The sequence below is a fragment of the Motacilla alba genome, chromosome 18 (assembly GCF_015832195.1).
Source record: "Motacilla alba alba isolate MOTALB_02 chromosome 18, Motacilla_alba_V1.0_pri, whole genome shotgun sequence".
Lineage (NCBI taxonomy): Eukaryota > Metazoa > Chordata > Aves > Passeriformes > Motacillidae > Motacilla > Motacilla alba.
Genome location: NC_052033.1, coordinates 1758154 through 1775282, shown reverse-complemented (window position 1 = coordinate 1775282; position 17129 = coordinate 1758154). Strand labels below are relative to the sequence as shown.

At 52.2% G+C, this 17129-nt stretch overlaps 1 protein-coding gene across 1 annotated transcript in view; it reads left to right on the top strand.

Moving 5' to 3' along the window:
• The window catches only part of UBE2O (ubiquitin conjugating enzyme E2 O), a 62561-nt gene extending 46732 nt beyond the window's left edge, over window positions 1-15829 (top strand). The window contains exons 10-18 of the mRNA XM_038157038.1: window positions 1829-1983; window positions 2876-2988; window positions 4047-4172; window positions 5175-5264; window positions 7541-8198; window positions 9076-9212; window positions 9693-9896; window positions 10576-10633; window positions 12072-15829. Of these exons, the coding sequence (XP_038012966.1) occupies window positions 1829-1983; window positions 2876-2988; window positions 4047-4172; window positions 5175-5264; window positions 7541-8198; window positions 9076-9212; window positions 9693-9896; window positions 10576-10633; window positions 12072-12826 (2296 nt within the window). The 3' untranslated portion in view covers window positions 12827-15829. The remainder of the gene's footprint in view (window positions 1-1828; window positions 1984-2875; window positions 2989-4046; window positions 4173-5174; window positions 5265-7540; window positions 8199-9075; window positions 9213-9692; window positions 9897-10575; window positions 10634-12071) is intronic.
• The last annotated feature ends 1300 nt before the right edge of the window (window positions 15830-17129 follow it).

Genomic DNA, 17129 nt, shown 5'->3' with positions numbered 1-17129 from the left:
CCTCTGCGTGATTCTTGTAGTCCTTGTAAGTTCTGGAGAAATTAGATTTGAAGGTCACAAAGCCCAGCAGAGCAGCATCCAAGTGTGAGAAAAAATGGGAGTGTGTGATAGAGTTCCTGGGAAGGGATTCTCGGTTCACTCTTCATGTCTCACTCCCCCGCTGAGTGTCTCTGTTTTACTGAAGGTTTTGCAAAGGAGAGCTTAGCTAGGGCACCTGGTGGCTCCCTGTACCATAAAGGCAATTTCACAGGGGAGAAATCCCTGTGGCAGCCCCAAGAAATTCCAGTGCTGGATGAGGGCAGCTCCATACGAGGAGATGCAGAGACAACCCATGACACAGAGTAGGAGTTAGAGGCTTTTTCAGCACAGCCTGAGAGCCCCCAGCTGATGCTGTGAAGGGTACATGGGGCAGCTGGGCACAGCTCAGTGTGAGGGGACAGTGCTGTTGAATATTCCTCTGGGGTGCTGAGGAATCAGAGATGTTTCTCTGGTCATCAGAGATGTTCTGCCAGGCACTGCTGAGAAATGCTGAGTGCTTGGGCTGCCTGCACTCAGTCACCACATGTGATGTGTCAGCTCCTGGGCAGTCTAGCTGCAGGGGCCAGCTCAGCATGTGGCTTCACCATCAGTGAGTGACCTGCTGCAGCTCTCCGTGCAGCACACAGACAGCTGGATATCTTTTAGTGAGGGTATACAGGGACTTTTATTAACATCAAGTCTTGAATTTTGTTTGAAGCCACTGCTGCAGGCAAGAGTGCCTCATTTCCTTGCACAGGCTTTCCGCTCCCATCCTCAGCTGCACATGTCCTATGTCCCCCAGACATGTTCTATGTCACCCAGAAACCATCTTGTTGTGTATCACACACACTTGGCCTGTTACAGACCCTTCTCTGATAATTTCTGTTGTTGAGTGCTGCCCTGCTAAAAACTTCATCTTGTTTCCACTTAAAAATATTTCTCTGACATTCATAAAAACAGGACTGGGGACAAATAACTGTATTTGCCTATTGTATCTTCTTTCTGATTTGGTTCTGAAACCAACATAAATCCAGCACTTGTGTTATTCTGGAAGGCCTGACCACCAAAGTAAAGGGAAGATTTAAAGCCAGTGTGGGGTTTGGTTTGTTCTGTTTTGTAGGAGAGATGAAATTAGTGGAGGGCTCATTAGAAGGGTGTCCAGCTAGGCTGTCCCTCCTGCTCCAAGCACTTTGCCTCCTCAAGCATCCCTGTCAAGCCCCACAGCAGAGAACCAGCATGTGGTCCATTGTGGCGTGTTTGGGTTTAATTTCTGAGCTGCAGAGACACGTGTGTGTTTGAACAGCTGGGGAGGACATTTTTCTCTTTTAAACAAAATCCTTTTGCTTTACTCACATTCAATGTGTAGCCTCTTTGTTTTGTTTTTTTTTTTCTCTCTGGAAGGGCTGTGATGATTTATCTTTCCAGTCATGTGTTCTTCTAGTTTCAAAGACTCCTCAGAGCTGAAGGTGCTCCAGTGGAGAAGATCTCAAGCTTCAAACTATTTGAAGCTCCTGTCATGCCTCTGTCAGGGGCAGAAAGTGGGTGCTAGTAGATGTTAATTTGCCTCCATAGGTATAAAAGGGAACTCAGCAGGAGCTCCCTGGAAAGTCAGTGCTCCTTCAGCAGTGCAACACCTGCAGGGTTGAGAGCCCATCCAAACAAAGCCTGCTGTGTGGCTGTGTCCATGAGCTCCACGTGGGGTTTCCTGACTTGCTTCCCAGCCTGCAGATCCGTGTACCTTTGTGTTGCTGAGGTCCATCTTGATCCCTGATGTTCTCTTTGGTAACTCATTGCCTTTGTGTGCTGCCAGGGTTGCTGTGGAAGTGGTGACCACGATGACTTCAGCTGACGTGATGTGGCAGGATGGCACCGTGGAGACAAACATCCGCTCCAACGAGCTGATCCCTGTCCATCACCTGGACAACAACGAGTTCTGCCCCGGCGATTTCGTGGTGGACAAAAGAGGTATTGGGTGTCAGAGCAATGCTCTTAATTGCAAAGTATTCTTCAGTTTGGATCCCCTAATTTGCTCTGTAGCTGTTGGTGCTCACTTGAGGTGGACACCTGACAGGGACAGCAGTGATTCAGCTGACTTGGTGGGAATGGCAGCAGGGAACCATTATTTACATACCAAAGTTGCACTACGACAACAGGAAGGATGTGGAAAGAATAAATACCAAGGATTGAAACTAGGATTTCAAGTATTTCTGCAGAGCAGGAGTTGCCCATCTTGAAAGGGCCAACAGCTCTGAGCTCTGTCCCAGAGTGAGGGGAGAAACAAACAGCTTACCTCAGGCTGTTTTCTCTGTATGGCTGATCTATCACGACCCTCACGTTTTTTTTCATGGAGAGTTTTGGGATCCAGAGGCCACTTCTTGAATCCCTTTTCTTCACCAAACCAATTGGTGATGCTAGTGAGGGCCACAGGACAAGTTCAAGGAGAGTTACAGCTTTTGGATATGAAATATTGATGACGCCATCTGGCTCTCAGCTCCTTTTCTAGCAAGGGTAGACCCTCAGCAGTGGGGACCAGAAGACACTCAGGTTGGGAAGCAGGAAAGCTGACTTAGCATAAATAGAGGCTGGTTTATGTGGCCATTTCTGATGAGTAATGACTGACTGGTCTTCTGGGTTACACGTAGTCTGTGGAAACTGAAGTTACCCGTCAGCTCCAGCTCTACCATTCTAGTTTGGCAACAATTCTCACTGTGTAGGAAGAAGTGTTTTTCCTCATGCCATTCACAAGTGGAAGGCTTTAGCCATGAGAGCCTAGGAGCTGACAGCCTCAGTCACTGAGCAAAGTCTGTGCTCCTTTGCCTGATTTGTCTGTTTTCTTCCCTCCCATTGTGACCAAAAGCTCAGAGCTCCCAGGATCCTGGGTTGTATGGAGTGGTGCAGTCTGGGGACCACATCGGCCGTACCTGTGTGGTGAAGTGGTTCAAGCTGAAACCCAGTGGAGATGATGTGGAGGTAAGTGCAGGAGCCAGTGCCTGCTGCAACCAGCTAAGAGAAAGCAGCCACAAAATAGCACAAGCCTCACAGATAAACACAGATAAGCCTGGAAATCAGTTCTGCATTGATTGTGTGTCCAGTGATTGTGTGAGGAAGGGAACAGTGCTTATGGGCCTGGGAGGCTTAGCTAGAGGTGATGTCACTTCATACTTGTAGATGCCTCTGAAGTAGCAAAGACCAGGCAGATAATTTACATCCCATCAGGTTCTGGTATGGATGAATATTTTTGCTTAAGTTGTCACAGACAATTGATTGCTTGAGTTCACTATAAGAATTTTTCCTTCCCATGTCTTTCCATGGTTCATAGAAAGAGGATCAATCTATTGCATGTTGTTGTGCCTGCCCATAGTTACCCTATGCCTTTTTCTTGGGATTTGTAGGAATGCTGTATTTTCCAGAGTCTTGATAGACTGCAGTCTAGCTGGAGATGAGAGGGGGCCTCGACACTGCTTTGTCTTGGCCTGCCAGGCCACGTTGTCATAACTGAGCAGGGCCCTTCACATGCAGAAGCAGAACATGTGTCTGGCCTGGGGTTGTGCTTTACTTATTTCTCATAATTCGTGAGCTCCTAGCTCTCTTTCTCCAGGAGAAATCAAAGGAAAGATGTTTCTCATTAAATGACAAGTGTTTTATGTCATGTTCTTCCTGTTGCATTGGATAATTTCAAAAGTAAGCTCTTGCCCTTTGTGCCCCAGTGAACTGCTTTGAGAAATCTGGGTGTTCAGAAGGGAATAAAACTCTGTGGTTGCACATCTCCTCGTCACGGGGACATGGACCCTGAGGTAAAAGTGAGGGTGAGCAGATGAGACAGAATATCTGCTTCCTTTCATTGTTGTGCCTTGATCCACATGCCACTGGATGAGGTGACAAAGAGGGACAGCAGCAGCCCCTTGCAGGCTGTTGGAGCAGCTGAAAAGGCATCAAACAAAACACCAAGTGCTTTGAGGGCTGAAGGTGTGTTCTGGGGGTCAGCGCAGCCTCGTGGGGCTGACGGGCTGCGCTGTGTCTCGGTGCAGCTGATCGGGGAGGAGGAGGACGTGAGCGTCTACGACATCGCCGACCACCCCGACTTCCGCTTCCGCACCACCGACATCGTCATCCGCATCGGCAACTCCGACGGAGCCGCGGCCAAGGAGGACGAGGTGGGTCCTGGGCACGGTGCTGTGGCCACAGTGGCACCAGGTGTTGGTGGAGACACTTGGAAAAGTTGATAGGAAGGTGTTAGGCCCCGCATGGGCATCCTAAATAAACTCCCTAGCTTCCTGATTTTGTATTCGTGTCCCGTGCTGTCATGAGTAACACATCAGAGCTCTGTCTGGTGGAGATGCAACCTTGAAATCCTTTGACCTTGATGACAGTCTGCAGCAGAGCAAGAGTGAAGCTGAGACAAGGACTGAACATATGCCTGAGGGCTTTTCTTAGAACTCTTGCTTAGGATTTCAGAGTAACTTGTAATAAAAGGGTATTCTGTGGGCTCCTGAGCAACCATGAGGTGGATTTGTCATGTTCCACTTGGCAACAGAAGACTGGAGTTCAGCTATGGTGACTGAGCTATGTTCATGTTAGTTTTGTTGAGCTGATTGATTTCCTTGGGGAAGAGGGAACAATTTATATTGTAGACAAAACACCTCTGCAGAGACCTCCAGCTTTTGAGCCTGCTGCCCTAAAAAAGTGTTAAAAGGTGTAGTGTGGCTCTTACAGCACAAAACACATCCCAGCCTGCTCAGCTGACCTAAATAACCTGCTGCAGGGTAAGGTGCTCCTTGCCTGCACACCGTGCAAGACTGGGGCTTGTTTGTTCCTGCCTGTGCTCTCTGAGGAGCCCCTGGTGCTGGGTGTTTGGGGAGCTGAGGGCGCCCCACTAGAGGGCACCCCCATTCCACGGAGGACCTGTCCCTTGCTGGCACTCAAAGGCCACTGGTCCTGTCAAATATCAGGATCTCCTGCCAGACCAGCACTCCTGCTCCTTGAGGAGAAGAGTTCTCCCCACCTCCATGGCAGAGTTGTGTGGTTCCTGTACGTAGGATGCAGGTGTTGCTCTAGGTGGTTCTCCAGCTGGGGAATGTGTTTCTCAAATCCTTCCTGCTCTGCACTGAAGTGCCTGGAGAAGAAAAGGGACTGACAAACCACTCTTGTCTCCACAGCCTTCGGTCGGACAGGTGGCTCGTGTGGATGTCAGCAGCAAGGTGGAAGTGGTGTGGGCAGACAATTCCAAGACTATCATTCTGCCTCAGGTGAGGTCCTGTTCCAGCTCCCAATATCCCTGCAATTCTTAGCTGACTGACAAGAAGCGTTTTAAATCCTGTGTGTAGAGAGATTGGCTGGGTAAGGGACTCTTGTTCTGTTGGTTAGTGCAGTCCCATATGAGAGGGTGACTTCCCAATTCTGTTACCACAGGAAAATCCTTTTGTCAGGAAGCAGCTAGTTGGTCATAACTGCTCTCTAATCTAGTGATTAGGAAAGCCTGGACAGGTTCTTTTTGCCTTCCCAGCTGCCTCCCAGCTCTGCCCACAGCCCTGCTCCTGGCCTCCAGCACCTGGAGCTTTGCATAGCTCAGGGATCATTGGTTCTGACTGGAGCCTGGGTTGTTGCATTGCCCAACCAGGGCACTGCCAAAAGACAATTGCGTGTTCTGTCTCTCTTGTGAAATGCCACCATAGTGGGGTTTTTGCTAAAGAAACTCCTCCAGAAGCTGGGCCAGAGCCATAAATTGTCACCTTAGCTAACCTAGGAATCAGACTCAAATCTTATCCCAGGGCAGGGAGGGAAAGGGTTCAGTGCAAGCTGAAAAATACAGATACAGCCACACTGCTAATCCACTGCTGATTTGTCTGGGGTTCTTTTAAGGCTTTTGTTATGTCTTGTACTCATACTTGCTGCTCCTCATACAGTTTCATCCCATGTCTTCTCTCCTTGTTGCCGGGAATGAAGGCAGACAGTCTAAAGATACAAAACAACCTAGATCTGTAGAGTCCATTCTGTCACTGACAGAGCAACCACTGCCTCCACTGCAGAGATGCCTTAGCAAGTACAATGTACTTGAGCAAGATTCCTTTTTAAACCAAGCAGCTCTGCATTAATTACAGTAGAATAGTCAATGCCTGCACTGTGGCAGTGGACTGGGGCGTACAAAGCAGGCTGCTGTCTCCCTTGCCCGTTGTCACATGTGCTTGGATCACAGGCACAATCAGAGGTCTGATGCGTGCTCCACAAAGGGCTGTTCTCACACTGCAGTGCTGGGGCTCTGCAGCAGCTCCTGCTGTGTCACGCCAGTCCCTTCGATTCTGCTCCTCTGCGTAATTATGGGAGTTAGGGAAATGTCAGGAGCATGAATTATCAGTTGGTAAAACCATGATTTATCAATGCCTGACCGTGTGCCCAGAGACGAGCTGTCTGAGTGCTTTTTCACAGCTCTAAAAATAAAGATGGCATAACAGGCTAATTAACTTTCCAACTCAGATTTGGATTAGCTTTGAGGGCAGTGAGTTTTGATGGCTTTTCGTGCCTGCAGTCACTTGTGTTGAACCCAGCTAACCTCTGCTGGCTGCCTGTCTCCGGGTGGCACAGGACTGGCTCAACAGTGCTGGTTCAATTGAAGGCTTTGACAAGATGACTGAGGGTCCCTGTGCTTTAGCCTCTGGGGTCGTATCTTGCAAGATTAAGAGGATTCTTGGGCTATCACTCAAGTGTCAGAAGCTTGTGGATAAAATGCTCCCATCTTGTCACTGCAAACACAGCCCTGTAAAGGTGTTCTTGCTCCCCTGGTTCTCTGTTGGTGCTTAAAGCTGGAGGAGGTCTGTAAACCCCTGCAGAGAGACCTCCTGAGACACAGCATGTGCAAAAGCGAGTTGTAGGAGGTGAGCCTGGATGGAGTGGGGATGTGTTCAGCTTCCAGTAGTGAGAGGGAAGAGAGCATTTTATGTAAGAGCTTATTCAGCAACTTGGGTGAGGCTCCATTGTCCCAGCTGAATTTTAAGCAGTAGCCACATATAACAGCTAAAGCAGCCTAGCAGGGCTCTGTTGGCAAGTATTGTGTGCCCCGGGAGAGGAGAGCTGCTATGAGAATGTGTTCCTGGTTCCAGCATTGTCTCTGGAAGGACAGAGTGTGGAGGCAGCCAAACCAGGGCTCTGTGCCAGCACAGTTGCTGGTGCAGAAGCAGGACCAGAAATACCAACTCCTCACATGATACCAGATACCTTCTGAGTTCTGTGTTCTGAAACCCTGGGGCATCCAGGTAGCTGTGGGGCACCTGCCTGCTCTCCAGGGCTGGATCTCAGACACTGGGAGGACTGCAGCCCATCTGGAACTTGCCCTAGTTTTACCCCCAATGCCACAATTGCAAAAGTGGAGGATGGTACTGTGTGGTTTCATAATCTGTGCCAGTATAGATGGAATAGGTTTAAACAGCCCAACCAATTCCAAATGGAAATTCCTTTTTCATTACTTACTTTTAAAAACAACTAAAACTGTGCTTCATCCTAAGTCTGGTGTCACTCTGTTCTCCTTTAGCACTTGTACAATATTGAATCAGAAATTGAGGAGTCAGACTATGATTCTGTTGATGGCAGCACCAGCGGGGCATCCTCAGAGTGGGAGGATGAAAGTGACAGCTGGGAGACAGATAATGGCCTCATGGATGATGACCACCCAAAAATTGAGGACTTTGAGCCCGAGGAGCCAGGAGCAGAGGAGGTGAAAAAAGTAGAAGAACAAGTCCAGGGAGCTGTGGCTATGGCAGTGGCAGATCTTGCTACAGAAAAAGCTGGCAAGGATGGAGCCCCAAAGAGCTTCCGGGAGCTAAAGGAGGCCATCAAGATCTTGGAAAGCCTGAAAAATATGACTGTGGAGCAGCTGCTGACTGGCTCTCCCACCTCCCCAACTGTGGAACTGGAAAAACCCACTCGAGAGAAGAAGTTCTTGGACGATATTAAAAAGCTGCAGGAAAATCTAAAGAAGACCTTGGATAATGTGGCTATTGCTGAGGAGGAAAAGATGGAAGCCATGGTAGAGACGGAGAAGAAGGAAGAAAAAGCAGAGGCACAGACACCAGTAAGGTCAGAGTGGCCCAGTGAGACACCAGTGCTCTGCCAGCAGAGTGGAGGGAAGCCTGGAGTCACCTTCACCAGTGCCAAGGGAGAAGTGTTCTCTGTGTTGGAGTATGCTCCAGGTGAGTGTGGGATACTCGGTCCTTCACTGCTCTCCTGCAGTGTTGCTTTATCCAAAACCTTTGCCTCAAACCTTTTAGATTCTGTATCCTCTCGTCTTCTTAGTCCTTTTCATAGCTCATTAACTAGAGAAGAGAAATTAAGCCAACTTCTACAGCACAGTGTGTTGTGGGACCTAAGCATGGCTTTTAGATAGCATCTCTAGACACTCTTGCACCTTCCCAAGCCTCAGAAGTGTGCTTCCCTCTTTCCCAGGGCGGTGACTAATGTTGGAGGGCTGCAGACATCAGTTGCTCTCCATGGCAGACATTTCCTTGCAAGTTGCAGGGTTTGTTCAGGCTTTTTTTTTTTTTTTCCAAGGCTGAATTGGTTGAGAAGCAGAGCAAAAACAGCTGGTGTTCTTGTGCTGGGTGTCCTTATTCACTGGCACCAGTGTTAGTGGCCAGAAATAAAAAAGAGCATCTGGCTGTGTGGAACATTGGTGACAGTGGAGCCCAAGGTGCTCCAGCCAGGCCAGACCTGGGTGGGAAAGGTGGCCAGACTGTTGAGAAGTTGCAGGTGTGGGCAAGGGAAGGTGGGGAGCTGTGTTAGGTTTGGCAGGGAAAGGGCCATTGTTCTGTGGGATTGTCCCAGCTGTGGGACGAGTTTCCTCGCTGGGCCACAGGGGACGGTGTTGTGTGGGACAGTGAGAACAGGAGATGCAGGTTGTGGTTGTTGGACTGTGGGAAATCATCTCTTTTGCCTCCTGGCTCAGCACCAGAGCAAGTTAACTCCTCTCTTCCACATGATGCATATTACACATGGGGAGATTTGCCTTCATGAGGAACCTGTGGCAGTTTCCAAAGGCAGGCTGTAATTGTTGTCTCCTTTGTCCCACAGATTCCCATGCCTTCAAGAAAATGGAGTTCCAGCCCCCAGAAGCCAAGAAGTTCTTCAGCACCGTGCGGAAGGAGATGGCTCTGCTGGCCACCTCCCTGCCCGATGGCATCATGGTGAAAACCTTCGAGGATCGAATGGCAAGTGCCTGCTCTCAGATGCCTCTGTGGTAGTGCTGGGCTCAGCATCCAGATCCCTTTCTTTGGAATTCCGTGCTTAGCCCTAATCCTTTGCATTAGAACTGCAGGATTGTGTGCATCATGTGAAACGGGGCTGTAATTACCCAAAACGGCTGCTTTTGCATTCCCTGAGTCAGGGTGGCAAGAAAGGAGCTGCTGATTGCAGGGAGCCTCTTCTGGGTGCTGAGTGGGAAGACAGCCAGCAAGGGGCTGTGTTAGCAGGGAGCAAAATTGGGATTTTTGGCCCTCCTCGAAGCCCTGTGTCAGTTGCAAAGGTTCACTTTGCTCTCGGGGTGCAACTTTGGCAGGGAAGGTGCCCTGTGATGTGTTGCTTGAGCTGACACTAGAGAGGGCCAAGTCAATCACCTCCCCACTCTCCCTCTGTAAATACAGGGTAAGAGGGTGTTTCCCAGTGCCTGACCTCCTGCCTCTCCTCCACAGGATCTCTTCTCAGCACTTATCAAAGGGCCCACACGCACACCCTACGAAGATGGCCTCTTCCTCTTCGACATCCAGCTCCCCAACATCTACCCCGCAGTCCCGCCCCTCTTCCGCTACCTCTCCCAGTGCAGCGGGAGACTGAATCCCAACCTGTACGACAACGGCAAAGTGTGTGTCAGCCTCCTGGGGACCTGGATAGGCAAGGTAATGCTGTCCTCCACCTGTCCCTGGGGAGCAGGGCTTGTGCTGGGCTGCTTTTGGAGCAAGTCACTTCCTACCAGACCTGGGTGACTTCTCTCTTGGGTGGTGCTTGAGCTGGAGTGGCTTGGGCTTTGGGCACTGGTTGAGGTGTCTGGAGCAGATAACTGGTGTAGTTTGGCTTTTTCTGGGTCTGTATTTGGCTCAACTGTCTCTTCTCAGTGAGAAGTCTGTGGTCAGTCCAGCCATAGCAGAGATGCCAACACCAGCATGGGGTGTGCCTGTGGGTTAGGGCTTTGTCTTCCACACTGTGGACAAATCGTGTAGCGTGGTACAAAGTCCAGCTGGAGATTTGGAATAAGCAGAGCCAGGGAAATGGGTTTTGAGCAGGACAGGGCAGCTGGCAAGGGGTTGGAACTGATGGCTGGTGTGTAAGTTACACAGTTCCAGACAGAACTGGCCTCAGGGGGTGTGGTGCTGGTAAAAAAATAACGGAGAGATGTGTTGTTGAGATGGGACACCAGCACATCACGTGCTCCTGGAGTCAGTTCCTTGTTCCTGCCGTGAGCCACAGGATGTCAGCAACAGGAATGCAGAGCAACTGGGGCCTCACTTCATCTGACAGTATTCACAGAGCAAACTGATGGTGCTTCAGCCCTTTAACATATTCGTGTTTGCATTTCAGGGGACAGAAAGGTGGACCAGTAAATCCAGTCTCCTTCAAGTACTCATCTCCATCCAAGGTAAATGCTCCTGCCAAGCCTGTGGGGCAGGAAAAGGCAGAGGGAGGAAGGGATGTTGGTTTACAGGGGGTACACAATTGGGACCTGCCACCCCAGTTGGGTTAGTGCTGCCTTGTGGTCTCACCTTGCTGGACAAAGCAGTATCCTTATCTCTGCTTGAGCAGTGGAAGCAGGTGCCAGCTTTTCTCATGCCCAGAGTTCTGGCTGCATCCCAGGGCTCTGACACAATGCTTTCCCTTTTCTCACTGCAGCAGCCAAGCACAGAGTCGTCTGCTTGTTACTCTGAGCTGACAGAGGTGAACCATTGTGTCCTCAGCCTGTTACCAAAGTTAGTTAAGTTGCCAAACTGGGCCTCGTTTGCAGGACTTTTTTTTATCCCCACTGAGTCACCCGCCCATCCTACTTGGGACATGTTTTGCACATGATGCTGATGTTTATGCTCCTACCAAAGCAGAGAATAATCAGGGGTGTGCCTAGACGAGCCCCAGGGCTTCCTGCCATGGGGCTTTGCTCTGCCCCATCCAGTTTGGGAGCAGACACACTAAATCACAGAAATTCCTCATGGGTGACTTTCTGTGCAGGGAGCTCAGGCATGTGGCGAGAAACCTTTGACACAAAGCAAGGGTTCCTGCTGACTGCAGGCAGCTCCTGCTCCTCTGAACTCCCACAGTCCACCTGTATCCTCCTGTGGGGGAAGGACACCACAATAAAAGCCTTTTCTCGTTTCCAAAGCCAAGGATCCAAATTTAGAAAATGAAACGCTAAATGTTTTACTGGAGCAACTTGGTGTTAGAGGAAAATCTCCTCTCCTGCTGCCTGGGTTTTGAGAGACACATGATTTCCCCAGCTCTAATGCAACTTGTGGCAGGCTGCCAGCAGCCTGGCAGTGCTGGGGCTATTGCTACATACCTGTAATTTCATTAGACCAGAAGTAAGCAGGAGAATCTTGGTAAAGGCGACTTGTCACAGTCTTGTGTGTCTCAGAACTGTAATGTCTGGTGGGAGTCTGCTGGATAGAGCAAAACCTGGCCACTCAAATCCTGTTGCTGCCGTCTGGCCTTTGTTCTGGTTTAGAGGAGGAGGAAAATAAAAGCTTTTGTTGTGTTTGTGGGGTTTTCTGCAGGAGGGAAGTGAAAGGAGCTGTGAAACCTCTCCCTTCCTGCCCTTTTGAACCTCCTCTGCTGTTGTGTGCCCTCTGCATTGTGCTGGCAGAGGGCTGTTCTTGCCAGCCAGGGAACGTGGGTGCCACTCCCTGCAGAGTCTGAGGTCCCTGCCACGTCACACTGCGCTCCCCTTGCAACACCAGACCTTTGCATCCTGAAGCTTCTGGGGGTTCAGCCTGGCCTGTGTTTGACCCTCTTGGCAGGAGTGGGCTGGCAGGGGATGGTGATTCCCGCTGTTCCTGCCTTAACCCCTCGGCGTCCCGTTGTCCCGGCAGGTCTCATCCTGGTGAACGAGCCCTACTACAACGAGGCGGGCTTCGACAGCGACCGGGGGCTGCAGGAGGGCTACGAGAACAGCCGCTGCTACAACGAGATGACGCTGATCCGCGTGGTGCAGTCCATGATGCAGCTGCTGCGCCGGCCCGTGGAGGTCTTCGAGCACGAGATCCGGGAGCATTTCCGCTGCAACGGCTGGCGCCTGGTGTCCCGCATCGAGTCCTGGCTGGAGACCAACGAGCTGGTGGAGCGCAGCCACGAACGGGCCAACGGGGCGGATTCCGCCTCCCTCCCGTGCGCCGGCGGCAGCCTGGCCGAGAGCCCCGGGGACACGGCGGGGGCGCTGGCCGAGGGCAGCCCGGAGCAGGGGCTGGCCGCCGAACTGTCCGACTCGGCGCTGGACGCGAAGGAGGAGCCGGACGAGTCGGAGTTCCCGAGCGCCACGCCCGACGCCGGCGACCTCCAACAGTACTCAGACTCGGAGAGCACGGGCCAAGCCAGGGGGGACCTGGCCAGAGACCGAACGGACGAGGGGAAGGCTGCCCAGGACTCTGCCTCGCAGCCCAGCGTGAAACCAAAGAAAAGGAGAAAGAGCTACAGGAGTTTCCTGCCGGAGAAGAGCGGTTACCCTGATATTGGGTTTCCCCTCTTCCCTTTGTCCAAGGGGTTCATTAAAAGCATCCGCGGTGTCTTGCAGCAGTACCGGGCTGCCTTAGCAGGGGCCAACATCCCAGAGTGGACAGAGGACAAATAAACCATCAGGTTAGGGACAGGCAGGTGCAGGGGAGAAGGGAAAGCAGCAGAAAGTAAATTGGCAAATGCTGTTATCAATCAACTGGCTTCTCCTTCCAGCTTTTCTTCCTCAGCTTGGTTTGTTCCAGAGAAGGTGGTAGGCCTGACTGCTCCTCTGAGGAAAGGTTGTTTAAGCATGAGTAACTCTTTTCCCCCAACCCCTCTTCCTTCCCCCTGTCCCACGTACGTGCTCTTCTTGCGAGTTTGACCCTGCAATGGTAAGATTTGAGACCTGCACAGAAGCAGTCTTGCAGCCACGTTCCCTCTGCACTTTCATCTTGGGGCACCTTTCCACACAAGGACTCTTCCCACCCAGTTCCACACCCAGCAGTTTGTTCTGGTGGGGTTCCAGCCAGGAGAAGGGATTGCTGTAGTTTCTGGAAATGAAGGGCAATGCCCTTCCAGTCTTTTATTTTTCTCAGCGTTCCCATGGGTTCTATGAAGTCTACCCCAGCTTATCTGTACTTAGACATTGGATTGTGTTTGCGTTGGAGTTGTCTACACCATACGGAGTTGCTCTAGTCTTAGTTGTTCACCCATAGCTACAAGGTTCTTCCAGTTGGGATTGGTAGGCAGGGCCAAAGCTCTGCACTGGCACTTGTGCTGCCCTGGGAGTGCTGCAGGCTTCCCGTGCAGTTCTGCAACTTCCAGGTCAGTCTCCTGGAGGCGAGTCTAGCCATCCCCACTTCTTTTTCTCCAGAGTGAGGCAAACTTCCCTTTCCCCACCATGCATGCCTGTCTTCTAGAAATACATGGGATTCAAGGCTCTGCCCTTGTTACTTGCTTAGGAATCCGTATCTTTTGTTCCCAGCCATCCCGGCTGTCACACAGCACTACCCCCACCCTGGATCCCGGCCTCACTCAGGCAGGCAGCAGCGAGTGATCCTGGGGCCTGTTGTAGTTCTGGATGAGCCTGGTGTGGCTGCTGCTCCCTCATCCAGCTGCACATGGGTGTTCAGGAGCCGTGGGAGCCGGGGTCATGGCGAGGCCCTGTTGTGGTAGCAGCAGTTTGTGCCGGTCCCTGCACTGTTGCAGCAGCTGGTCTGGGCTGTTATCAGCTCCTTCCCTTGCCAGCTGTTTCCCACGGTGGCCTGGTTGTGGCCAGCAGCACTGTGGGCACAGCGCTTCCTCTCCCTGCTCCCAGCCACGCTGCCGCTGGACACTCAGTGAAGCAGCTGGTGAGGGCAGCCTGTGTTTCACAGCCTGAGCTGATGACCACGAGCACTTTGAAGCAGTGACTTGCCAGAGTCCCCTGGTCGAGTCCCCTCCCTGAGGCCTCTGGTCCAGTCTGCACACACCTTCACTTGGGGCTGGGCGGTCACGCTGCCGCCCTGCTGCCTTTGCCCAGTGCTCAGGCATTGGAGAGGCACCCACGTAGCATCCACGGGGAGCACGGTCTGTCAGGGAGAGTCCTTCCAGCTGCACAGCGAGGCAGTGGTGCCAGGCTTCCCAGGGAGGAGTCAGGCTGAGCAGATGGCTCTGCCAGAGGTAAGGATGGAGCCAAAGCTCTCCTTTGCTTCTGCTCTTGCTCAGTGTGGCTGCAGTTCTGAACGGAGAACAGCGGGAGGGTCCCAGCACGTTGGTGCAGTGCTTTTTGCTCCCGGAAACACCAAGGGCTGCACCCAACAGCCCAAATCCACCCCCCAGCTCCCGATTCTTTACTGCTGCCCCCATGATGCTCCTGAGCCAGGGGCTGGCTGCACAAAGCCCTTCTCATGTCCCCATCCACCACTAGGATTTTTGGAAGACACATCCTCCTCCTCCTGGTGCTCCAGAGGATGCAGGGCTTGGCTGTGATGAAGACCTGTGCTGCAGAGCTCTCCAGACACTGCTCTCTGGGTGCAGCATCTGCAGCAGCTCCAGCCCCGCTCAAGGAGCCCTCCCTGGCAGTGGGAAGTCGGGCAGGTGCTGGTCTGGGGTGCAGAGAGGAGCTGGGAGCCGTGGGTGGGGCAGGGCAGGCTGCAGCTGGAGCCACGGCCACGTTCGGGAGCGGGTGGAACCCTTTGAGCAGAGCATGGAGTGTCTCAGAGGGCTGGGGGCAAGAGGTGAGGCCACTGCTCCAGGGCAGGGGAAGAACAGGCAGAGGATGAGTCCAGGCGCATCCACAGTGATCCAGACACTGACACCCTCTGTCCCCAGAGCCGGGCCGTGGCTGCCCCATGACCCACAGGACCAGGGAGGGAGGGAGGGAGAAACCCACTGCAGATGGAGGAGCTGTTGAGTTCCCCTTTTCCCCTCCTTTACTCTGCAGCTCTCATCTCACAGGGCAGGCACCACGTCCTCCTCTTTGCCCAAAAAGTCTCTGATCCTACACAAGAGCTTTTGCACAGGCTGGGCTCCCTCTGAGGAGGTGGATGTTGGCCTTCTGGAAGGGGACACTGCTGCCCCCGGCACCGCTCGCTCTCTGCAGCTGTCCCAAACCCAAGCGTGCACAGAGGTTTACAAATTTTCTAAAGCTTTTGATAATGTGAAGCTCCTGGGTGATGAGGTTGGTGGTGAGCACACTGCAGCTATGTAATTTTTTGTGTATGTATGTAATATTTAAGGGTAACAAAATTTAAAAGGCTAAAACCTTAAAAAAAAATTTAAAAACACACAAAAAAAGCCAAAGCATGATGCATATTGTTAGCCTTAAAACTGGCTACACGACTGTGTGATGTACAAATGAGAGCAGCCTGTAACTGTTTTAAGTGCTGGGGAGGGGGAAGAAACATTACAAAATCAGTTTGTAGCCTTGATTCTGTACAGTATTTAATGAATAAAAAAACAAACCTGACTATTGAGGCCATGCTTAGAGGTGTGTCGTTCACGTGCAGATGTGGATGCTTGGTTGCTTATGATATATGTATAAAGTGCTGTGTGACCATTAAAACTTTTTTTACCTGCAGATTTTTTTTTGTTTGGCTAACCAAGGTGTAATAAAGGAGGGAAGATGACTTGCCATTAAATTTTGCCTCTGTGAGTAGATCTGTGAGTTGGCTCTTTCTTTCCCCCACCACCCCCTGCCACTCCTCTGGCACTTGCCCCTCTCCAGCACATCCCTGTGCCAGCCTCGGCGCTGGACAGGGTCCCGCTGGCTGAAGCCGAGGCCGGTGAGGCCAGAGGGATCCAGGCAGGGAGGGGCTGCCTCTGTGGCTCTCCATAAACTGTTCCCCAAGACTCTGATGTACAGAGGGCATCTGTCAGGCTGGGATTCTTTGTTTTCTGTGCTCCTTGCTGTGCCTGGTGCTTGCGGGTGGCTCAGTGCGTGCCCCAGCGCAGCTTCTGGTGGCCCCGGGGCTCATGGCCAGGCTCAGGCAAAAAGAAAACCTCTCGCAGCCCCCCAGCCTGGCCCTGGGAGCTCTGCCCTGTCCCTCCCTCGGCACTCAGGTGAGTGTGTGACAGATGAGGCTGGACACGGCCGTGGCCGGTGCCTGCCGGGTGCTGCTGGAATCTGGAGCAGTGATGGAGTCGGGAGTCCTGACTCAGATTTCGTCCCCTTGGGGGTCCTCCCTGCAGGAGCAGCTCTGTGGCTGTAATATTTTGTGCAAATCCCTTTGTTAGGATTTTCTTCTTCTGGGAAGCTGAAGGGCCTCAGCTTCAAGTGTAAACAATTTGTGATCTGCTGCTGTGGGATGCAGCAGGTGCTTCCTCGAGTGGTCAGTGTGGGATGTTTCTACTTGGTGGCCAATCGAGGAGGCAGCAGCTCTCGGACTCTCTGGGAGTCACAGAACTTTGTTATTCATTCCTTTCTATTCCTGTCTCGCCTTCTGATGATTCTTTTCTCTCTGTTCCTTGTAGTACAGTTATAGTGTAGTCTTTTTTAATGTAATATATATCATCATATAATAAACCAGCCTTCTGAAATGGAGTCAAGATCTCTCCTTTGCTCCACCAAGTCCTGACTGCCCAGAAAACCCTCAATAACACAGCTCGAGGTGCCGGTGCCCGACCCGGGCAGGCTCTGGGTGTGCTGGCGTTGTTCGCAGCACCCTCTGCCCCCTCCCCCGGCCCGAGGAGCGAGGGGCTGTGCGGGAGGAGGGCCGGGGGCTCCCCGTCCAACAGGTTTTGGAAGCAGATGGGTGATGGCAGAGCTGCGCAGCGAAACCCGGGAAAGGGAGGGCAGATCCCGGCCAACCTGCTGCTGGGAGCCGCACAGGACCCCGGAGGAGCCTGCGGGGAGCCTTTCAGGGGCCGTGAGCCCGAACGGCTCCGCTCTGCTGCCCCGTGTGCGGTGACAGACAGCGAGAGCTCGGAGCGCATCCCCTGCCACGGGCTCTCCCTCC